Here is a 25,159-nt window from a genome sequence, read left to right as displayed (position 1 = left end):
TACGTTTAGAATTTAGGAAGGCTCTGATAAATAGTAGCTTATTTATTTATTTTATTTTTTCATTTTTTGGTTTCATTGCCTAGAAGAGCCAAACGTGGTCTAATTTTGTCAGTGGTACAGGACCTCAACATCTGGAAAGCTATGTATCATTCAGATGTCTTACACTTCTCTCTCATTTCTGTCTTCTCTGATTCTAATTTTTAAATAAAAATATTTCTTAAAAGCTGCCTTCAGTTATTCATGGAAATAGGCAGACTGTACGCTTATAAACAAAATAAAATTAATGTCTTAATATCTCCCACTGGTCCAAATTTCTCAGAGTGTAGCCCAAGGAATACCTACACCAGAATCACCTAGGGCTGCTTGTTAAAAGTACATACTAAAACACCTGGGAATGGAGTCCCAGAATCTGTCTTTCAACAAACCCTCCTGAAGATTCTTACAGTCACTAAAGCTTAGGGGTCCCTGCCCCAGACCATAAGCTTTCTGTATCACTATGCTGGCATGTAATTTGCATAATGCGTGTTTACCGAAAGGGCTGATGAGACCACGTGAGGTACGAGAACTTTGAAAACCAATGTAAGGCACTGCCATCTGTATCTTTATGTTTTAGGACGTCTTACCTTCACCTCTCAACAGCATCTGACACAGCCGACCACTCCCTCCTCGAAAGACTTTCTTCTCCTGTCTCAAAAGAAATACCACTTTCTCCTGGCTTTCTTCCTACCTCAATGGTCTCTCCTCCTCAGCCTCTGTTACTGGCTCTTCCTCCCCTGCTGACTCCAACCTGAGCCCCATCTCTTCTCTAAATGCTCCCATCCATGGTATTAAACACCATCTCTGTGCCAGATGCTTTATTATCAATATTCTGGCCCTGACCTCTCCCTAGAACTCCAGCCTCGTAAATCCAACTGCCTGCCATCTGTACATCTCCACAAGGATGTCTATAATGCAGACTTGTTTATATTCTTGTGTGTGTGTGTGTGTTTTTTCCCCCTGCCCAGTGTTGAATTCTCCTTTCAGAGTTCAGGGACTTTCTCACCATGTAAGTGTTATGGGAGACTACTACTGAGAAATCTAAAAGGCCAGATATTTGTGTCCCCAGCACTCCTGGCACATAGCCCATGCCCTGGCTCAGTCAGAAATACCCACTGGGGACTCTGAAGATTTAGCTAATTATGCAAAGAAGAAGGGCAGTGAGGAATGGGTGCTAGCGGCGGGATGTTAAGAGAGCAAACTGCTGAATTCAACAGCAGGAGGCAACAGCAGGGTCCTAATCAGACTGGTTCTACAGCGAGATTCTGAGCTCATCTCCCTGGGAACAAACAGCCCATTTCCCAAGCTTGTAAACTTAACTTCCCTGGTGATTTTATGAGCTATTAAAGACTGTCTCAATAAGAGTTTTCCTGCTTCAACCAGCCACAGTTGGTTAGACTGCTTACTCGGAGCTAACTCCTGCCTGAGGAACTCTAATACAGTGTTCAATAGATACCTCAAAATGTAACATCCAACAGAACTCCATTCCCCACACACCTGCTCTTCGCTCAGTTTTCCCATCTCAGTAAACCACCATTCATCCAGCTGCTCAGACCAAAAATCTAGGTCATTACCCTTAATGCTTCCCTTTTCCCAATTCCTTCACAGGTAATCTGTGAGTAAATCTCATCAACTCTATCTCTGAAACATATCCCCAGTTCATCTACTTCTCTGCATGAATTACTACTGTCCTAGTCTAAGCTGCCCTATCTCTGCCCTGACCACTGCCACAGTCTCCGAACTGCTCACCCTGCTGCTACTCTTGCCCTCCCACTACAATCTCTTCATAGAGCAACCCACAATATTTAAAAACTACAAACCAGACCATGTCACTAAAACCTTCAATGGCTTTTCCCCCCAAACTTACAATAAAACCCAAGCTCTCATCCTGATTTATCAAGGCCTATGTGGTCTGGCTCCTGCCTGTGCCTCACACTTCATGTCATAACACTCTCCTGCTGTGCTGCAGCCACACTGGACTTTCTTCTGTTTCTTGCAGACACAAAGAAAGCTCTAGAAGGTCTTTCCACTGATCTCAGCATGGATGGCTTTGTCCTTCAGGCGTCAGCTCAAATTCATTTGCTCAGAGAGCTCTTGCCTGATGACCCAATCTAAAGTACCTACTCGAGTCATCCTTGATCACACCACACTAGTTTCATTCTCTGCACACCTGCTATCTGGTATTTTTTGAGAGCATAATGTTGGCTTTTCATTACAGTATCCCTATCAACTTACAAATCCATAATATATGTTGTTACTATTAGTAACGACACTTAATCATTCAAAATATTTCTGAGGATTGTTACCATTAACAAAAACTTACATTACAGATCAGTAAACTTCTGTTCAGCAAAGGTAAGTTGCCGAAGTCACACAGGTAATCTGTGATAAAACTGGGATTCAAATCCAAGCCTACTGACCTCACAGCCTGACCTCTGAAATATTACCCTCCACCTACTCAAATCTTTTTTTTTTTTTTCTAAATAAGTTCTGGCCAGTTTTATTAAAGAAAACATCTTGTATGACTCACTTTTCACCGGTCTGTCCTGGCATGCTTCTAATGCTATCAGAATCACCTGGATCAATGAGAGCCAGTGTGCATACTCCGTAGTACTTTGCACTTTCTATGCCCAGTTCAATAGTACTGCCACTGTGGTGATGGACACCAGTTTTGGCCAACACAGCACAACGTTCTACTGCAGTTTCCCTCAAGGCTGGACAGTTATGAGGATGACCAGTTTCACTTTGCCATGTCCGGTCATTATCAGAGTCTGCTTGTACCCAGCACATACTTTCCACTTTTCATACTGATTAGGACCCCAGAAGAGATCAACTCCAGTGGCTTTTTTTGTCTTCTTTGCAGTCACTGTCTTCCTGCCTTAGGTGTGGGCTGGCCCCGCAAGATGGTCGGGGAGTGAGGAAAAAAAGGCTAAATCCTGATATTCCATTCGGTACCAGCTCATGTTATGATTCTCTATAAAGCCTTCCCTATTTCATCTAAAACCATATAGCACTGACAGTGTATATATCACACATCTTATCAATTACCTCTATTGTGATATCGTTAGCTGTCATTTCATATTATCTGATTATAACTTAAGTGATAAGCCACTTAGGTTGCCCCATCAGTAGAAGTCCCTAAAAGATGGTCCTACTGTACTGATTAGTATACTTCTAGTTTACTATTAATCAGAGCCTAAAAAGTAGTAGAAATTGTCATTCTACCATTTCTCCCATAGAAATGTCCCAACTGTGCCATCAGCTAGGCTGTATAACCTCAGAAGCCACTAGATGTCTGAGACTTCTAAGAGTCTGAGACTCTTCAGTTGCTGTTAATTCATTCTTTCCTATTGTAGCCATTTCTGCTCTCCACGACCCCATAATTATTTCTGTTTCTACTCCTTCATCCAATACAGCTGTTTCTCACTGGTGATTTTTTTTTTAAGTTTAGAGGAGGGATGGGCAAAGTACGGTTTGCAGGCCAAATCTAATCTGCCACTTGTTTTTATAAATAAAGTTTCATTAGAACATAGCCATGCTCACTTGTTGATGTATTATCTGTGACTGCTTCTGTACTATAATAGCAAGGTTGAATGGTTGTGACAGAGACAGACCATGTCGCCCACAAAGCCAAAATATTTACTGACTAGCCCTTTACAGAAAATGTTTGCCAAACTACGGTTTAGGGGAAGCAAAATTGAAACCTAGAGAGCAGTAGGGATTCATTCAAGATCCCAGAGCTGCTAGGTGGCAGAGGCAGATCCAATCTCACGCATTTATGTGGATTTTAATTTACAGATTCTGAAAGTCATGGTATCATACAACAGTTTTACTCTACATCTTTTTGGGCTTGGGACTTTAGTAGAATTATGCAAGCTAATACATAGCTTAACTCTCAAAAGCAATTATCAAAAAAGCAGACAACAACTGATCTGAAGTATCCAATGGTACTACAGTTTTTGGTAAAGTGCAAGTGAAATCGACACCTGCAGAACACTGGAAGTTTTGTTGGATGAGACAAAGCCAGTAATATTGGTTTTATTTATAAGCCCCCAAACTAATGCTAAATGGAACCTGACTATGCAAAAGTCCAACTCAATTACCTGAGGGAGCCAGGCAGGTAACAGAAGTACATAAATCAGTATAATACACATGATATAACAAGGAGTGAAGAAGGCCTTGGCCAAACAACACTACAAAGGCAACCAAACACAGCTGCAGGTAAGAGCAGCATTGGTTCAGGCTACCAGCTTCTATCCCTGGACTATGCCATCAATTCCTAGAAATCTTAAAAGGCCAAAATATAAAATCCTAACAAATCAAAACAAATTACTTGACTTAAACTTCCTTACCCCCAGGTTGCCTTACCTTCAACAACATACACCTTAGTCAAAGGAAAGTCAATACTCTTTGCCATTACTTCAATTTCTTGTTTAAGCTTTCCCTCAGGCAGAGGTGTGAATTTGTCAAATAAAGGGGCAATATAATCAGCATAGATTGTGACAAGCACCTGGAAAATAAATGTCAGAACAACCTATGAATATGTTCTTAAAGAAACACTGCTATTTATATAGATTATATTAAAACAACTATGTGCTCCAGCCTTGAGAACATGGATCTTTTATTTGCTCTGGTATTCCCAGCCCCAAATAGTACCAGATAAGTGCTCAATATCTGTTCGTTAAATTAAATCAAAGTGAGTAGTCTCTTTGCGGTAATAACTGAAAAGTCAAATGGTCCATTCAAAGCTATCTTGAGAATTTCTGACACTTCATAAGCCCATCATAACTTAGAATTCTGCCTTTGAGAGTAATCATGCAGTCTTTGCTAGAAAATAATTACTAGAGCTTGACTGTGTGCTATTATTCGGCTGGTCTGCTGAAATGAATTACCTGCAGCACACAACTATAACTGTGTTTGAAACAGCACTTCCTTAAGCACTTCTGAAGCACTTCCTCTGTTCTCTTTCCTCTCACTTCATCTGCCACACACACGTGTGTGTAAATCCAACTAGCACCTGTTTTCAGAGTTTGATCCCACCAGTGGAAAGTGAAGCAGTGAGCATCACGGCAATTCAGACTAAAGTAAACCTCACCATCAGAGGAGCTAAAGAGCTAACAGATGCTATTTTCTGGAGGATGTGAACAGACCGTTTTCATTGTGCAATGAATTCAGAATATGGTAGAGAGAAGCAGCAAAGACGTGAGGAAGGGAAGATGGGGGGTGAGGGGACAAGGAGGGAGAAGGGAGAGATGGAAGGAGAGAAAAGAGAGAAGGGAAGGGAGGAGGAAGGGAGAAGGGAACAGAGAAGAAGGGGTAAAGAAGGGAGAAAGGAGGAGAGGAAACGCAGGGGAAGGAGGGCAGAAACATATCAGGTAAGTTTATGCTTTCTTTTTCTTATTCCTCTTCAATCTATTCTCTCTTCAAAACATCCACAATGTTTAGGCACTGGAGCTCAGTAAAGAGTCACTAAATGATCAAACTTAGTCATCCATTCTAGTGACAACCACAAATGCAAAGCCCAAAATTGTCTGACAACTGGATCATTAACCGTAACTAACAACCAACTTCTAGGATCTGACTCAGCATAAGGAGAAAATCTATGGTCAGAGTCAGCTCTATTTCTATACCCAAAAGCAGAAACCAAGAGAGAAATTTGTATGACCACTTATGTATATTTCATTTGCTTTCTTAAGAACTGTTCAATGCTAATGAAGATGAAATTATCTCACCAAGGAAATTTTGTAAAAGAAAACAAAACAAAGATTTTACTCACCAGAGAAACAACTAATGTGAACAACCAGGCATATATAAAAAAATAGTCACCCCCAATTTTAATAATGTAAAGTAGAAGTGAAGACACGGGCAATAAAATGCACTGAGTCACAATAAATTTCTTGACCGCGTCTTTCATGAAGAATCCCAAAGTCTGAAAAAAGAAAAGATCATCACAAGAAACTGAGAAAATGCTTTTAAAATAACTAATAAATGAATACAAAGGATACATTATTAAAGGAACTTTAAAAGTTAAAAGATGGTGAGTCTACATTACATGACACTAGGTAGCCTAAGACCATAAATAAATGTCTGGCATTTTACAGTTCAAAATACACCATTTAGGGGCGCCTGGGTGGCTCAGTCGTTAAGCGTCTGCCTTATGCTCGGGGCGTGATCCCAGAGTCCTGGGATCAAGCCCCGCATTGGGCTCCCTGCTCCAGTGGGGGCCTGCTTCTTCCTCTCCCACTCCCCCTGCTTGTGTTCCCTCTCTTGCTAGCTGTCTCTCTCTCTGTCAAATAAATAAATAAAATCTTGGGGGAAAAAAAAACACATTTAAATGCTAGTAGAAAAATACTAACCTTTAGTACTAAAGAGTTTATGGCAAGACTTTAAGCTATGATCTTTATCATATCTGCAGTTCCTTTTACCTCAATTAATTCATGCTCTAAAATAGCAAATTATGGGGCCACCTGGGTGGCTCAGTCGGTTAAGTGTCAGACTCTTGATTTTGGCTCAAGTCATGATCTCAGGGTCCTGGGATGGAGCCCCAAGTCAGGCTCTGCACTCAGTGGGCAGTCTGCTTGGGATTCTCTCTGCCTCTCCCTCTTCCTCTGCCCCTCCCCCCTGCTCTCTCAAATAAACAAATCTTTAAAAAAATAAAAGAGCAAATTATGTTTTAATTATTACCAGTAGAGGGAAAAAAACACAAAAAGTCTTTATATTTAAAAGAGAACAAGTACATTCTCTGGTTTACCTGTTGATTGAAACCATGTTTTTCTTCTATCACGAAAGTATTATAAAGACTCCATGGCAAACCAGTCAATGCACTAAAAAGTGTAGCCAACAGGAGGAACACCAAGGACTGAGTGATCTAAACACAAGAAGAAAAAAAAATGGCAGTTTTTATAGTGTAATATTAATTCGTTCTTCAAATGAATGATCAGTGAACAAATGAACAAGGAGTTGCTGAACACTTACTGCATCTCAAGCAATGTGCTTGATTCTATGGGCAATACAAGGTCTGAAACATCATCTCTACCCTCCGAGTTTACTTGGCAGCAAAGGAGGCAATAAAACAATGTCTCTTTTTATTACACAGGCACTATGTCAAAGTTACCTGAAGCCACAGAGACAAAGAAGAACTAAAACCTGAGAGACAACCACACACACTGGTGAATTCAAGCAAGGCTTACAAGGCTAAGGAGATCTGGGATGCTACTCTGAAGAAAGAGGTAAATTAATGGGACAGGAGATTCAAGGAAAGGAGGAGGAGTGCCTTGCAATTCGCACAAGCATGGAGCACCCTGTAAGAGGAAGAGGACAAGATGACAGGCCTTAAGACAATGTTGGGACAAGGCAGAGAAATTTATCCTAGAGCATCAAAAAAGCTGGACTAGGGCAGGTGGAGTGGGGCGTCCTAAAGTTTTCACAAGAAGCCAAAGACCAATAGAGAAAATTATCTTCAAGAACTACTTTAAGTGCCTTCACAATAGATCCTCAGGAAATCGAAAGCCAGGAACTGCCTCATTTCTCTTTGCCAACTTTCCCTAAGATAGTGGAGGAAAAGGGCTACTTAGTATGAAGGGAGTTGGGGGAGGGAGAAAGGGTCATGAGGCAAATAGAATCCTTGCTCTCCCTCTCTCACCACATGGTGTAAAATGGAATTCTTTTAAGGTAAATGTGAGTATAGCATGCACCACCAAAACACATTTGATTTGGTAACAAAGATGCAGCCAGTATACGTTTCTAAGCATAGGAAGAAGGGAGAGGGGATGAGAAAGGAATATTTGTCTGGCTATTAACATGCAGGGTGGTTTATTTCAGCACTGTTCCCAAACAGGAAATGGGAAAAAAAATTTAAAAACCGATTCTAGGACCTTCCTCAAAACTACTGAATCAGAATCCCATCTTCCAAAAATGCAATCATATTGTACTGATTGTGTGAATACTTACTTTTCTCACATAACATCTCATAAAAATTTTCCTTATCAGTATGTATCTATTTCTTTATTAAAGGCTCTAGAGTATTCCATTGTGTAAGTGGACACCTAGGCTACTTCCATGATAGCACTCATTCCAATGCTATAATGAACTCTTTATACATGCATCTGTACATTCATTCTCCATAAATTCAAAAAAGTTAAATGTCTGGTGTCAAACTTTTTGAAGGCACTGGTGACAAAGCAGTGAAGAAAATATAGAGGGTCTCTGTCCCCTTAGAGCTTAAAATTCTTGTCAGGGAGACAGAAAAAAATAAACAAATAAGGTACCTGCAGAGAGTGGTAAGTGCCTTTACACAGAAAATAACGTGCTGTGTGTTACTGAAGAGCGACAGTGGGACCGTGACTCTTGATGGGAGTGATAGGGAGGGCCTCTCTGAGAAAGACACATCAAAGGTGAGAAGTGCATAAGGAGTCTGTCATGATGTTTACATGAACCACCTTAAATAACTTCTGAAACAGTGGGGCGCCTGGCTGGCTCACTCCAAAGAGCGTCCAACTCTTGATCTCGGGGCTGTGAGTTTGAGCCCATGTTGGGAGCAGAGATTACTTTAAAAAAAAAATAAAATCTTTACAAATTTCTGAAACAAGGCAGAGAATATGTAAGTAAACCACAATCCTACATAGAACAGACCAGGGCATGAGTCAATGAAGATACAGAGATAACCCAGGAATAAGAGGTCTTCAAAGAGTATGGCTGCTTTAGAAAAAGGTATATAGAAACAGGACACAGGATGAGCTGAATTAAAACCCAAAGAACCTATACATGTAGAAGAGAGCCATCATTTCAAATAATCAATCAGGAAAGAGGAAAGAGACTTGGCAATTTCCAAGAAAAAGTCAGGAGGCACTGTCGTAACATCCACCACCGGTGGAGAGTCTCAGGCTTAAGGCTTTGCCCAGTAAATGGAGTTTCTGTAAGACTGGGTAGTCAACTCAAGCAGCTCCATGGAGATTCTAGAAGTTACACTCTGTCCCTGTCTGAAGTATCTGCTAGGTGCATATGGCACAGAGTATCTGCTTAGTGGGTTCAACAAAATTCAGGCTTCCCCCTTCACCGCAAGGGGCTGTCCCTGAGAAACAGCTGCCTAACCAGAGACCATCATTTCCCAGTTCCCTTACATCTGAGACTAAATGACCGGTTCGCCAACAAAATGTGAATGCAAAGGACACTTCAGAAGTAGTTAAGAAGGTAGTTAAGAAGAGGATATACTTTCTCTACCCCCTCATTCCATCTGCCTGTTGGATGCAGAGAACTCTGGGGTACTCAGGGAATGGCAGAGCCATAAGATGAAAAGAGACCAGGTCCCTGGCTTCCCATGTAGAAGAATGTCACCTGCTGACCAAAAATACTCACACTAGGCTATTATGTGAATGAGAAATAAACTATTATGATAAGCCACTGGAATTCTGGAGTTTGCCACAATAACTAGCATTATCCTAACAGAGCATGTGTGGACAAGGACTGTACAAACAGAGAAGCAAGCCTAAAGACAGAGCCAAAAAATTAACTTTCATATAAAGCTGGCCAAGCAAAAAGACTCTAAAAAATACATGCTAATGAATCACATACCTCATATTCTGGTCCAAAGCCAGCATAGCCACAGAACCGTCCAGAAAGTCTCCAGAGATAAGGAATTCCTCCAAAAAGAAGAATAAGCTATAAAACAAGACATACTTTGGTTACATTTGAACAGACTAGAAAGTATCAGATGAGAGCATTTTAATGACAAAATAATTATCTGTAAAGAAAAAAAGGACAAAATAATTATCTGTAAGGACAAAATAAGGACAAAATAATTATCTGTAAAGAAAAAAAGAGACCTATCTTATTTAGGAGAAACTATGCATTTAAAGGAATACAAACCAACTGAGATACTAAGTTTAGACCAGTAAAGATTTTTGCCTGTACATTTCATTTTTTATTTTTATTTTTTTAAAAGATTTATTTATTTGAGAGAGAGAAAACTCAAGTCGTGGCAGGGGGTGAGGGTAGAGGGAGACAAAGAATCTCAAGCAGACTCCCCGCTGAGCACGCAACCCGACACAGGGCTCGATCTCACAACCCAGAGATCATGACCTGAGCCAAAACCCAGAGTCGTACGCTCAACCAACTGCTCCACCCAGGCGCCCCTTGCCTGTACACTTTATATGAATAAATTAGTATGGTATGTGAATTATATCTCTATAAAGCTGTAAGGAAAAAAAAACTTGCCAAAGACCATGAATCAGGAACTAAGCTTAGAGAAAAGGTAAGCAATTTGTTCAGAATCCCACACGCGATGAGTGACATATATGGGATTTGAAGCAGGCTACGTGGCTTCCTAACTGGCTTTTCCTTAAAAGGAAACGGCCCCCTTCAGTTAGGACAAAGTATTAGTATCAGTGTTAAGTGGAGAGTCAGGTCCACTTAGCAAACTGAGAGACAGAATGGGCTATCTCTGCTTTCCCCGAGTAAGGAAAAGGTGAATCCTGAGGTAGGAATCAGGGTTTCATAGGAGGAGACCCCCTTCTCGGCACCACCCTTTGTCTTGGGCAGATAAAGTGAATAAAGATACTCACCAAATCACCATGACATTCGAATGAGTGAGCTGCTCTTAAAATTTAAAAAGAATACATGCTTATAAAACACAACTTCCCTCAACAGATATTAAATTTATGGAACTCAAAAGGAATCAACTTTTTTTTCCTTTCTGTGGAGCCTCAGGAACACAACATTCAATCACACTCCTTGGTTAGAAACACAGTATTCTCATTGGTTCACACATGGTTCCTTGTGGTTTTGAGGAGTTTTGGCACTATTATATATTTCATGGGTAGCCTTCCAATCTACTTTCCATTTTTATGTATGTATCCATAAATACTACAGTGATTTATATATGCTTTTTAAGACTATCTATAAATGACTTCATATTGTACTTATCATTCTACAACTTGCTTTTTACACTCTACATATTTTTAGATCCATCCATGGTGATTTGTAACTTTCTTCGGTATTATTATCAGCTCACTCTTTCTCTACAGTGTTTATACCAAATTACACTCTCATCAGCAGTACCTGACGGTTCCTGCTCCCCATAATCTCAACCACACTTGGTGCTATCCACCTTGGATGTTTTCCTGTGTGCTGGCTTGGTTTAATACCATGGGTCTCAAATATGGTCTCTGTCCAGCAGCAGCAGCATCACCTGAGAATGTGTTAGAAATGCAGATGCTCAGGCTCCACCCCAGAACCACCGCCTCAGGAACTGAAAGTGGAGCCCAGCAGTCTCTAGGTAAAAGGATGTACACCCAAGTCTGAAAACCACTGGTTTAATCAACTGCTGTCTTAAAGGCTTCCTTAACTCTACGTCCAGCTATTTCCACTCTACTGCACCTAACTCAATCTTGGATATAAACCCTGTTTTCCCAGAAGACATGCTTTGGCACCGCTGTATGGTATATGCTCTGCTTGCTGAACTAATTGACTTGAGATGGCACTTCTTTCATCCTATTCTCCCAACTAATAAACAATGCGAAATTAAGGATTTATAAGTCTTCTGGTGAAGGGTTGAAACACCTATTATTAAAAGTCCAGCTTTTAAGTATGTGTCAAGGGTAGCTTTAAAATGAACTTTGAATGCATCTGTGAATGCTTTTGGAAACTGCTGTTTCAAGCCTTGTTTAGTATACTCTGGGGAATGAAATATAAAGCCCAGTGAACAGTAAAGCTTCTATTGATAATCTCACTGAGCATGCCGCTAGGGATGTCTTAGAACAGAACTAACGAACCCAACAAAGCAAGTCCAGGACTTTTACATATATGATTTCACTAGAGTCTTGAAAAGCAGGCATGGCATATAGTCATCTCTACTTTACGGAAGAGGCAACTGAAACTCAGGGAGGTTCAAGTCACTGCTATGTGTTGATCACTGTACTAACTGCTTCATTTACACTGTCTCACTCACCTAGTCCTTGCCACAAATCATGTAAGACGTGGTTTAATATGTATTGACCTCTCATCCTTTTTTTTTTTAAGATTTTATTTGAGAGCAAGAGAGCGAGAGAGTGTGTACAAACAGGGGGAGCAGCAGAGGGAGAGGGAGAAAAAGGCTTCCCACTGAGCAGGGTGCCAGATGCAGTCTGGAATCACGACCTGAGCCAAGAGCGGACACTTAACTGACTGAGCCACCCAGGTGTTCCTCGACTTCTCATCTTAAAGAGGAAAAAAATGAGGCTCAAAAGGCTAAGGTGCTCACTCACAAATGGTAGAAATTGGAGAAGCGACAATTTGAATTTCTCTACACTGTCCTCCTTGACTGCCCAGCCATTCCACTTCCTGACAGAGCTCTTCACTGACACCTGTGAGATATCAGGAAAGTCTGTCTCAGAAAGGCTGGACATCTTCTCTCTGGGTGGTCTGTCACATTTGTGTAAACAGGGGCACCTTCAATTGGTCACACAAGGCCTCCACTTATGTTCCCTCAGGTAGAAAAAAGGAGGCCAAAAAAAGCCTAAATTAACCTTTGCACTTGTTCTTTGTGATCAAAAGATTAAAACCTATTAATTTTAATCAATACAAAATAGAAATTAATGAACTTGTTTTCGAACAAACAGGATTTCAAAGTATGGGGCGCCTGAGTGGCTCAGTCGTTAAGCGTCTGCCATCGGCTCAGGGCGTGATCCCGGAATCCCGGGATCAAGCCCCACATCAGGCTCCCTCCTCTGCTGGGAGCCTGCTTCTTCCTCTCCCACTCCCCCTGCTTGTGTTCCCTCTCTCGCTGGCTGTCTCTCTCTGTCAAATAAATAAATAAAATCTTAAAAAAAAAAAAAAAGAGTTCAAAGTAACACAAAATGTTTCCCACTGAATGGTAAATATAGCTACTAATTCCCCAAGGATAAATGTAGCGCATTTATGATGTGGTCCCTGGAGTTTTAAGAATAGCTTCTTCAGGGCACCTGGGTGGCTCAGTCAGTTAAGCATCCGACTCTTTTGGCTCAGGTCATGATCTCAGGGTCCTGGGATCAAGCCCCACATCGGGCTCCAGGCTCAGTGGGGAGTCTACTTGAGGATTCTCTCCCTCTCCCTTTGCCCCTCCCCCATCTCTCTCTCTCTCAAATAAATAAATTTTTAAAAAAGAATGGTTTCTTCAGTATAATTTTAAAGACTCAGAAGAGCAGAGTTTGAAACCCAGTTCTCCCACTTATTAATGTCACTTGGCCATTAAATGGACCAGCCATTTAATTTCTCTGAGCCTTTGCTTTCTTGTCCATAAAAAGAGAATAACAACGCCTATACTTTCTACCTCTAAGCACTTTTGTAAACATCAAAACAAAACGATAAATTTAAAAACAATATAAGAAGTGAGAATCACTACTACTCATACGATGATGATGGTGGTGGTGGTGATTACTGTCCCCACCTTTAGCGCAGGACAGGACTAAACCAGTACTGTTTCTGGCTTGGGCCACAGCATACTACGAAGCTCTCATGCTCTATGTGTTCTCCCTGCCTCTGTCCTCTCCTGGAACAGACTAAGCCATCCCCATGCTCACCAACTGTAACAACCAAGCTATTGCCCATCTTTCCTGGAACTGTTCACTGTTGACAACCAAGGAGACTGAAGATATTCTGCCTTTTTTTCTTATAATGGCCCTGTGGGGGGTAAGCCAAAGAATTTCACAGAATCAAACAGTAGTGAGGAAAGAGGATGGTGTCTGAATTCACCACCTCTACTTCCATCTCTCTCTAAAGGCTGATTTCCTACTTGGACCCTAACAGAAGAAATGCTTCGGATAAATTAACCAAAGCCAAATATAATCCACAATAAAGCTACCTTTCCTGGCTTGGCTGGAAAGCATCAGGTTTCAATACTAATTTTCAATGTCTTAGTAACTAAACCAGGCTTGGACTAGTAAAAATATAATTAAAAAATCAATATTGGGGGAAAAAATCAATATTGAAAAGACAAATTACTAGCCATTTCTATGTATGACAAAAACCAAAGCAAGTTTTTCGATCATTTACTCATTCTTCCAAAATACCTAGATTTAACTCTTAACTCTTTGCTACATTTTCCTGAGGAAATGGGAAAGTCTTCTAATATTTGGTTCTAATTATACTAGTTCATAACCGTCAAGGAAAATTTTGTGACTAGCTAGACAAGGTTTTCATCACTTAACAAAGCCACAAACAGCTGGTTTCTTCTCTTTAACTGATGAAACAGCTGTGGTAGCTGATCTCATTTATTTTCAATAGGAATCTTTCTCTTATGGTACTGGGAGATCTAAGGGAGATCTGGAGGAAAAATGATGATAATCAAGATCATGATGGTAAAAATAACAACAGCCAACACTTGCAGAGCACTTACAATGACCAAGCACTTTTCTAATCATCTTACATACATTAACTCATTTAATCCTCTCAACAACACTATGACTGAGGAAATATTATTACCACACAATTTTTTTTTTTTAAGATTTTCTTTATTTATTTGTCAGAGAGAAAGAGCACAAGCAGGGGGAGCGTCAGGCAGAGGGAGAAGAAGGCTTTCCACGGAGCAAGAAGCCCAACACAGGGCTCGATCCCAGGACCCTGGGATCATGACCTGAGCTGAAGGCAGACGCTTAACCGACTGAGACACCGAGGTGCCTCATTACCACACAATTTTAACAGACACGAAAACTAAGGCACAGAAGCGGTGACTTGCTTGAGGTCCCACAGCTGGTATGATAGAGCTGAGATTCAAACTCAAGCCACCTGAATTCAGAGTCTGCTCTTAACTTCAGCACCACGCACTTTCAATTTTTCTTGGAGGTGGAAAACCAAGAACTGGTCTTTGGGAATGGAAAAAATTCTTACTCATTTTATTTATAAAACACAGATATACATACGTATAGTTCAGAAAAAGATATACAATATATCTGGTGGTATTAAAATTTCATGGAGGGGTGATTAAGAAAAAAATGTCTAGGGGTACCTGGCTAGCTCAGTCGGTAGAGCACGCAACTCTCAATCTCAGGGTCGTGAGTTCAAGCCCCATGTTAGGCATGGAGCCTACTTAAAAAAAAGAAGAAAAAGAAAAAAGTCGAAAAATATACAGGGCCAGGGGCCAGAGTCAATCATGAACAAAAGACGGAGAACACTGCTCTACACTATATAGCCTTTCTTCTTTTAGTATGAGGGTAAGACTGGGTCTGTTTCACTAAGTAAAAATGATCTGTCACTTGTTTCACTCAATAAATATGGATTCTGTGCTTATTTTATACCAGGTGCTAGGTACCAAAAGATTACAAAACCTTAAAGTATCTTTTCTTTAAGGAACTCCCAGCCTGTCAACTAAATAGGAAAACTCAATAGAATGTGATAAGTACTCTGATAGGAATAATGATAGGATGCTACCTTATTCAGTCCTGAGAGACAGGGGAAGTTTCAAACTGTTTCTCAGAAGAGATGATGTTTCAGCTGGAACCTAATGGGAGGAGTGGGGATTAACCAGCTTCCAGTGAGAGTGGACTCGAAGAGGTGGGCACCCCTGGAAGGCACCAGCATGTGAAAAGACTTGAAGTCACAGAAAACCAAGCTAGGTATGAGATGGACAAAAAAGAAGGGAAAAGAACTTGGGGGAAGGAATAAAATGATGAAGCTGAAGTAAGAAATGGCCAGGTCAAAAAGGACCTCAAAAAACCATACAAAGAAATATGGGCTTCACCTGAAGGAAACAGTGAGCCAGTGATAGGTTTCATACAGGAGAATAACATGATCAGAACTGTGCTTCAGAATTCCTTTGGCTGCAATGTGGAGGACAGTGAGAGTTAAGATAGAGGCAGGAAGGGGCTCCCTTCTCAGCTGGGAGACTGCTTCTTCTCCCTCTCCCTCTGCTTGTGCTCTCTCTTCCTCAAATAAATAAAATAGGAAAGGAAAGGAAAGGAAAGGAAAGGAAAGGAAAGGAAAGGAAAGGAAAGGAAAGGAAAGGAAAGGAAAGGAAAGGAAAGGAAAAGGGAAGAAGGAAAGGAAGGGGAAGAAAGAAAAAGAGGGAAGGAAAGAAGGAAGGAAGGGAGGGAGGGAGGGAGGGAGGGAGGGAGGGAAAGACAGAAAGAGAGAGAAAAAGAAAGAAAGAAAGAGGAAAGAGAGACAGAGAGAGAGAAATTCTGAGGGGCACCTGACGGGCTCAATTCACTTGATCTTGGGGTTGTTTGAGCCCCATGTTGGGTGTAGAGATTAGTTAAATAAATATTTTTTAAAGAGAGAGAGAAAGAGGAGGAGGGACTGCTAATTAAAAAAAGGGGGGCTGCCTGGGTGGCTCAGTTGGTTAAGCCTCTGCCTTTAGCTCACATCAGGATCCCAGGGTCCTGGGATTGAACCCCACACTGGGCCCCCTGCTCAGCGGGGAGTCTGCTTCTTCCTCTCCCTCAGCCCCTCTCTCTCAAATAAATTAAATCTTAAAAAAAAAAAAAAAAAAGAGGCAGAAGACAAGGAGGGACTGCTACAAGAATAACTTAACAATATAAGGTTGTTTTTCACACCTGACCTGTGACAGTTACATACACCACAGTCTTCAACTCCCTAACAATTCCGTTTCAGCCTCTTTTGCTCTACACCCATTACTACTGATAATGAAGGTTAAGAAAGCATTCTGGGGGGCGCCTGGGTGGCACAGCGGTTAAGCGTCTGCCTTCGGCTCAGGGCGTGATCCCGGCATTATGGGATCGAGCCCCACATCAGGCTCCTCCACTAGGAGCCTGCTTCTTCCTCTCCCACTCCCCCTGCTTGTGTTCCCTCTCTCACTGGCTGTCTCTCTGTCAAATAAATAAATAAATAAAATAGAAAGAAAGAAAGAAAGAAAGAAAGAAAGAAAGAAAGAAAGAAAGAAAGAAAGAAAGAAAGAAAGAAAGAAAAGAAAGAAAGAAAAGAAAGAAAAGAAAGCAAGAAAGCATTCTGGGGGGCACCTGGGTGGCTCAGTCGTTAAGCGTCTGCCTTCGGCTCAGGGCGTGATCCCAGCGTTATGGGATCAAGCCTCGCATAGGGCTCCTCCACTGGGAGCCTGCTTCTTCCTCTCCCACTACCCCTGCTTGTGTTCCCTCTCTCTCTGGCTGTCTCTCTCTCTGTCAAATAAATAAAATCTTAAAAAAAAAAAAAAAAAAGAAAAGCAAGCAAGCAAGCATTCTGGGATTTGTAAATACAGTACCCTCTTTTGTGTCACAAAAATACAAAATGAAAACAAACATTACAAAGTATTAAACAATTTGATAGATTGTTTCTCCAAGAAGTAAATTACTCACCGTGCCTTCAATCTCTGAATAGAGTCCTGACCAGAAGCTGAAAGTACTTTTATCCAGCTGATACAGTCGGGATTTTTCAAAGGTTTCTGAATCCATGATCTGTCCTAGCTCCGGTGGCACATGAGTTGTTGTTTTATATATCCGCCTCTGAAATATTTTGAAGAAAACACTTTGAGATAGTCAAACCAACTCATTTTTTATTACAGTAGTCATTTGTCATCAAACATTGAGTGGTTTGTAGCATTTATTGTCACTTAAGCCTACTGAATTTGCTTTATATATACATAAATATTGCATTTAATCAAGTTCGTTGACCATTAAAATAACTGATTCAGGAAAGTAAAAGCAGAGCAAGAGAAGCTGAGGCTAGCCGACTAGGTGAAATTAAAATCTGGGCTGTCATCACACTTCAGTGTGCACATACATGTAAACCCAAACTGTACAGCACAAAGGGTACCACTCACTCCAAGTTAAACATACATCCTATATAATTGAGAAAACAAATTCATGGTAAGGAGAAGGAAGCAAATATGCTAGCTCTAAGTATTAACAAATATTGTGATTAGCTATTAATCATGGTCCTAGAAACCAAATTAAGGGAAATTTGAGGAATGACAAATAGAAACAGATCAGGTCTTCAAGAAACACAACTGTGATCATTACACCAAATTCTAAACGGTAATTGCAGCCCAAGGGACATAATACAGGGCACAGAAACTAAACAATATAATGGACAGCATCTCCTACAATGGTTCAATGACACATGGCTACTCTATATATTGTTGGGCACTTTACCAAACCCTCAATAAAAGGCATTACATTAAAGCATAACAGAGTAAAGGAGACATTATCGAAAAGTAGTTAAGGTAACTGGGATTACCATTAAAGAGAGATAGATGTTCAATACCCCATCCCTGACTTAGCATATACTGTGTGTGTACTTTATGCAAAGAATCTTCTCTAGGCCCTCAAGATTCTGTACTAATGAAGTTAGCCAAATATATCTGTGTCAGAGAACCTCGTGCTATCCACTTGGGCTAGGAGCACCTGGATGGCTCAGTTGGTAGAGCATGTGACTCTTGATCTTGGGGTCATGAGTTCCACCCCGATGTTGGGCATAGAGATTACTTAAAAAAAGACAGACAAAATGACTCAAAAGATTATTTAAAAATAAGTAAATAAAGATTCTGGACTAAAAGAAGAGATCAAGATACAACTCAGACATTGACGAAAAACTAAAAATTTCAATTTAAAGATTCATGCAGAATGTAATCTGAGAAGAAATCTGCAGAGGAAAATGGCTGTAATGCTTAAGAAAAAGAGTTCCAGCAGTTAAAAAGAGAAAGGCTCTCTTAAATAAATAACCATCGTGGTTGACACAATTCAATGACTACACAGAAGAGTGCAGGTAAAGCAAATCAGCAGTGAGAGACTGAAAGAAAGCAGACAAATTTAATATCTCATTTAAAAGTTCAGATCTGTAATCCAACAGGCTGTTCATTATGATTATCTACAGAAAACTGTTAGGTAACTTTCACTTCCTCCTTTACAGTTCTAATTGCTTAAACAATAATAAAGACGTTTTTAAGAAAAACAAGAAAATATTGCTCTTTGGGCAAAACGACATACTGTATCCATTTTTTTTTTTTTTAAGGAGAAAAGTTCAGGATGGACTGTGAAGTCTTTATTTTCAGAAAATGGTTTCCTAACCCCGTGGTTGAGCACGATTACACGAATGTCATAGGGAAGTTGTGACTCTAAAAATGTTGCCTCTTCGTTTAGACGGCACCTGGGTCGCTGCCAAACACAAGGCGGTGAGTCCGGGCCCGAGGACCCTGAGAAAGCTGTGGGCCAGACAGAGCTCAAGTCCGACCAGGCGGCAGCCCTGCTTCCCTTTCACCAGGCCCTGACCGGCTGGGTCCCAGGATCACGTTGCGGAAAACCTCCCAGAGGCACGAGATACCCTCAAGGCCAAGCCCGCCATCGGGCCAAGTCAGGCCTCCCAGGGGCGCACAGGGTCGAAGCGGGTGCTGGGGCCGCAGCAACCATCCAGGGACTCGGGGTCGAGAGCGACGCTGGCCTGGGTTGACCAGGTGTCGGAGTCGGGTGGGCCCTGTCTAGGCTCACCTGCCGCTGTGCGAGGAAGGTCTCCCAAAGATACACCGTCCAGGAGAAGAGCAGCACGGCCCCGAAGATACGCTTCTCAGCCGGCATCTCCCACATCGCGTCCAGCGACGCCCACATCCCCATGGCCACCCGGTTCCGCCGGCTCCTTCAAGCGTGCACCAGTGCCACACCGACACCAGTCCCCTCAGAGCGTCCTCGCAGTGCCACAGCGATATCCGTCCCTTCCGAGCACCCCTACACCGACACCCGCCTCCATCCCACGCCCTCGGCGCAGTCCGCAGTGTTACACCAACACTCTTCCCCATGGCGACGCCCCCAGGGCCTCCTACTTTCTACCGGAAAAGGACAATCGCGCTTTCCCCACTTCCGGCCCGAGGCGTGCCGAAGTCTTTCTGCCGAGTTCCGGCCTTAGCCCGCCCCCGCCCGGCCGCTCGGTGCGATCGCACTGAGCTGCGTTACACCAGCTTTCTTCCCCCTCCCTCCTCTCCACGCCCGGTAGCCGCCGACGGTTCCGGCCTCCCTCCTGGGTCAGGCGGCGCGGCGGAGCTCTCGCTTTCTCCCGAGCGGCAGGCGCACTTTCCGGTCCGGGGCTCGCCTTGGCGTTCCCGGCCGAGGCGAGCCCCCTGGGAGTCCGGACTAAGCGGGGGCTGACGCAGACCGGGCCGCCGCTCCCGCCCCGAGGTGGAGGGACCGACTTGGATCCTCGGAACTGGCGCAGTTCTGACTGTGGCGTGTCCACGCCCGGATACCGTAGGGCTAAAGGGGTCCTAAGAGCGGCAGCATTTTGGCCCGCATCGGGGTTCTGAGTGCAGGCCTGTCGGAGAGCGGGCGGGCGGTAGTGAGGAGACGCCGCCCCGGCCACCCCAAGTGGAGGTGGAGGTGGCGTTTCGCCTGAAGAGTGTGCTCTGGGGCACAGCATAGGTGAAAACACCTGAACTGAAAGGGCCTTACTTTCTCCGAGGACAAACGCGTCAAAGCCCAGCGCCATGTTTATCTTGGGAATTGAGACGTCAGATGTGGTCACGGGAACACCTGTTAACACATGGATTTGACTTGGAGAGGGAATTTTTTTTCTCACCAAAGAAAAGTCTAATTTGGTTAATTGGTTTGTCAAAGAGACTGGCGTTGCTGATTTGCATAATTATTATTTACAATAAATCGAGCTAAGCCTGCAGCTGCAACTAAAATCTATTTAAATTACAGTAATATTGTAATGCTAAAGATGTGTTGAAATTAACGTCTCCCAACTTCCCAGCTCTTCCTAAATGCCTCTGAGAGAAAGTAATCAGTATAATTAAAAATCACTTGAGAAAGAGAAGGACTCTAATGACAGGATAACAAATTCTTTTGCTAGACAGATTGTTTCCGTTTTGTTTTGTTTTTTTTTTTCCCTTCAACAGTATTAGTAGTAGACCTGATTGAACTGTCAGCTGAGGAAGGAGCACTACTTGACTTTTGGCATACTACTCAGAAGGAAACCAAAGAATTGATTGACATTTCTATAACAAAATTACCAGCTTTCCCATCTATTTATGTGAGTAGTATTTCTTGGCACTGTATCTATGAAAAGAGTGAAACTGAACCCTGTTAATCTAGCAGTAAGAAATAGTCGTTTAGATACATGCATTAATTGGTGGGGAAGCCCCATCCATCTCACTGAGAGATGCATTTCCAGTAGAATTTCACCTTTTATATTTATGTATTATCAAAATGTATAATTGTGTCATTTTGAGCAGCTGTATATTAAAGATAATTGTAATGATTACTCAACTCAGAAGAAATCTAATACACAGAGCTATACAATTACAGGAAATTTTTTTAAAATTCCCTTAATACATATTTTTGTCATGAATAAGTGATCAATAAAAGGTTTTGAAACATAATAATTATTACCTTTGGATAATATTTTATGGGGGAGTAGAACATAAATATAATTTAGAGATGAACAAAAGAACATATAGAATTACCAAATGTTAAGAGCTCATTTGTGTAATTTTAAATGGATGATGATGGTCATTGTTGCATAGTCTGTTGGATACATTATAAAAAGTGATTTAACAGTTTTATCTTAAATTGTCATTATTTACAGTTGCCAGAGTTTACATTTATTGCAGCTATTTAAATTTACGATGAAAACTTTTTTTAAAAAAATTTTTTAGAGAGCCCATACACACGCATGAGTGTACACCAGTGGGGGTGGGAGAGGAGAAGAGGGAGAGGGAGAGAGAGAATCCCAAATAGGCTCCATGCCCAGCGGGACTCCATCTCACAACCCTGAGGTCATGACCTGAGCTGAAATCAAGAGTTGGAGGCTTAACCGGCTGAGCCACCCAGGCGCCCCTATAATGAAAATTTTTAGATACCAACTTAAAAATATGAGGGGATAAACACTTTCTCAAAATTCTCTCTCCCTTGGGCTGTCATTGCCATGCCCTCTTCGGTTTTCTTGTCTTCTTCATCTGTCTGGCTTCATCCATCTCCATCCTGCTGCAGTTTGTCCAAAAGCCTTAGAGAAACTCCTGCCAACCCAACTTTGTGGCTAAGAGCACAGATTTAGAATCAGGCTGGTTGAATGCCAGTCACAGTTGCACCACATATTAGCAAGTTACTTAACCTTGCTATGCATCCGTTTCTCATCAGTAAAATGAGCATAATAGTACTTACCACCTCCTATCGTGAGGAAAAAATGAGAAAAATCATGTAAAGCTTTTAGGAATGTATCTGGCTCTATAACGACTAGCTACTAGCTCCTTGTACTTGGGAGAACCGTTGATCTGTCACCGTGTGTCTGAAGAGATAAGGGAACAGGAAGCTGGTAAGAGGTTTCTAAAAGAGAAGACTGGAATTCAATCCTTCATTCAATGATTATTGAATATCTGCTAAGTACCAGGCATTGTTCCGGGTGCCTGGGATACAGCAGTGAACTAGACAGTGAACTCTGTCTCCTGAAGCTTACATTCTTAGTGGGCTGGGGTAGATGGAGGGGAAGGTGGACAATATGCAAATACATTACAGTAAAAGTGGAGGAGGTGATAGGCACTGTGCAGAAAAGGCAGGGAAAGGGGGATACAGCATGTTGGCACAAGGGGCACCTTCTTTAAAATAGTCAAGGAAGGGGCGACTTGGTGGCTCAGTCCGTTGGGCGTCCAACTCTTGATTTCGGTTCAGGGTGGTGGTATTGAGCCCCGTGCCAGGCTCCAGGCTCAGTGACAAGTCTGCTTGGGATTCTCTCTCTCCCTCTGGCACTCCCCTTGCTCGCTCTCTCTCTCTGTCAAATAAATAAAATCTTTTAAAGGAGTTAAAAATAGTCAAGGAAGTCCCCTCAGATTGACATTTGAACATAAACCCAAAGAAAAGAAGCCACATGGGTATCTGGGGAAAGTGTGCCACAGTGAAGAGCAAGTGCAAAGGCCCTAAGGCCAGACAATGGTTAGCACATTTGGGGAATAAGAGGGTGTGAAAAGAGGAGAGGAAGAAGGAGGGGGAGGGCAGATCATGTCAACATACACAATCCTTTAGTTAAGAACTTGACTTTTACTCAGAATGAAATAAGAAGTAACCATTGGAAGGTTTTGAGCAGAGAAGTAACATCTCTTTGCCCACTGTGTGGAGAGTAAATTGAATGGGGACACCGATGGAAGAGGGGAGTCCCAGTAGGGGGCTATTTTAAGAATCCAGGTCAGAAATGATGGGGGCTTAGACTAGGGTGGTATCAGTGGAGGGAGAAGTAAAGTATGGAAAGTGAATCATTTGTTCCCCCGGGCAGAAAGATAGTGTTTGTAAATAGAGGGGCTGGTGCGTGTGAAGACCGAAATAGGAGACTCAAAACAGGGTATTGTCAGGGTTTTGCCAAGGGAGACAGACTGAATTTGGAGGATAAGGATTCTCCTCTCTAGAGTGGTGGACACTGGTGTAGGATAGTTCATCTACCCCACCTAACCTGAATGATAAAGTAGCTCTCAAGCCCTTTCTCCATTTTGCCTTGATTCTCTGCTTACCACACGTTCAAGTGTCCTTGACTGATGCCCTGGACGTAGGTGCTCTGGTCTGAAGAATGACCCACTCCCCACACTGGGAATGAATACTTGGTATCAATCTCTTGTGATTGTGGTGTGAGTCACACACCCTTTCTGGGGAGCTAAGAGCCAGAAACAAGGTGGCTCCCTCAGTTTCTACCACACTGTGTATCCTCATAGAAGCAGCCAGCCTGTTTTATCTTCTGCATCTAGCTCATTCTATTCTGTCTCCCACACAGACTACCATATCTATGTTACTCCCCTGTCTAAAAAGCTACAATGATCCATTTCCAACAATATGGTATGACCTTTAAATGCCTTCACGACCTGACATCAGTCTATTCTTCTAGGCCTTTCTTCTGACACTTCCCTTTGAAATACCCCAGAGACGTAACTAAGACAAGATGACTGGAACCATACAGGAAGACACTGAAATGTAAACAGTGCAAAAAATTGAAACATTGACTTTAATTTTTCCAAATTTCTTTTAATTAAAAAATTTTAAAGTAATCTCTACACCCAGCGTGGGGCTCAAACTCATGACCCCGAGATCAAGAGTCACATGCACCGCCAAATGAGCCAGCCAGGCGCCCAGAGAAATTGACTTTAAAAGATTGCATGGCACTCCTTCAGCAGCACAGTTAGCCAACTTCTCACCTACACTGTCAGATAACGCACGTTGTTGCTAACTTCCATCTGTTCTGTTCCCCACATCATGAATTAAAGCTGATCTGAGGATGAGATCAGTGTGTCTTACCCTGAAGCCAAAATTCTTTACTGTAGCTTAGAAAATAGCCGGTGCTTCAGCCACCCTGGAATTCTCCTGTTCTCCAGTCAAGCCACCCTCTTTTTTATATGGCTCCACGGTAATTCCTAAAGCATGAATACCTTCCACTGCATTGTCTGCCCATGTAACTCTTTATGGGACAGGACTACCCAGTGTCACTTCCTCTGCAAAGCCTTTCCTGGCCCTACCCTGTATTCATTGACCTGTTTTTACACTGAGTACAATGTACTACACAGAGGTTGCATTTTAATGCCAGTGCACTGGACAAAAAATTATGATCAATATTACCCTCATAATTCCTTAGGAAGATGCCACTAGGGAGATTGTTACATTGTCTCCTGTTGACTAGTACAGCCAGTTTTTCTTCAGCATGCAATAAATCACTGCTTCTTTCTTAAAATATTTCATTGGGGTGTCAGAGAGTTACAAAGTATTTCAATGACTGTATAATCACATTTACTGTGGCAAAAATGCACACACTATAAGGCTTGTGGAATCTGAGACCCACCCACTGAGGGGATAATCTGCCACCCCCCCCCCGCCCCGTTTCAAAGTACACGCTCATCAAGTGAAATGACAGGCAGGTGCCTCCTTCCCTCCATGCCAAGCTGGGATTCTCACAGGTGAATTCAGCTAAATTCAAGATGATGTGATCCCACTGCATTATATATAACTCCTTGCTCTGAAATTACCTGCCCAACCAGCCAAACTGGGTGCTCCTGAAGCACAAAGGACAGATTCCCAAGGATTATCATAATGCTTAGCCCAGAGTAAGTATCAATAAAAGTTGGATAAAAGTAGAGTGTCCTTCGTACCCAGCCCATCCTTCTTCATCTCTGGGTAATTAATGCAGACAGACTCATGGGCCACATATTTACCTGTAGGCTAAAGGCCAGCGCAACAGCCAGCCTACCTCCACAGGACAGTACACAGCA

General features: G+C 42.2%; 1 protein-coding gene and 1 pseudogene across 2 annotated transcripts in view; both read right to left on the bottom strand.

Annotated features, from left to right (window-relative positions):
- Positions 1-19,556, bottom strand: part of ZMPSTE24 (zinc metallopeptidase STE24) — a 38,934-nt gene extending 19,378 nt beyond the window's left edge. For both annotated transcript variants that reach the window (XM_040619327.1, XM_040619328.1), the window contains exons 1-6: positions 19,422-19,556; positions 17,295-17,441; positions 9,607-9,693; positions 6,788-6,904; positions 5,813-5,965; positions 4,405-4,546 (exon numbers count right to left, since the gene is read on the bottom strand). In XM_040619327.1, the coding sequence (XP_040475261.1) occupies positions 4,405-4,546; positions 5,813-5,965; positions 6,788-6,904; positions 9,607-9,693; positions 17,295-17,441; positions 19,422-19,544 (769 nt within the window). In that variant the 5' untranslated portion in view covers positions 19,545-19,556. The remainder of the gene's footprint in view (positions 1-4,404; positions 4,547-5,812; positions 5,966-6,787; positions 6,905-9,606; positions 9,694-17,294; positions 17,442-19,421) is intronic.
- LOC121106379 lies at positions 2,436-4,171 on the bottom strand (annotated as a pseudogene).
- Positions 19,557-25,159: the final 5,603 nt, after the last annotated feature.

This window comes from Ursus maritimus, unplaced genomic scaffold (assembly GCF_017311325.1).
Source record: "Ursus maritimus isolate PB19 unplaced genomic scaffold, ASM1731132v1 scaffold_32, whole genome shotgun sequence".
NCBI lineage: Eukaryota > Metazoa > Chordata > Mammalia > Carnivora > Ursidae > Ursus > Ursus maritimus.
Note: the sequence above shows the minus strand (reverse complement) of the source record. Positions and strands in the feature narration are given on the sequence as shown.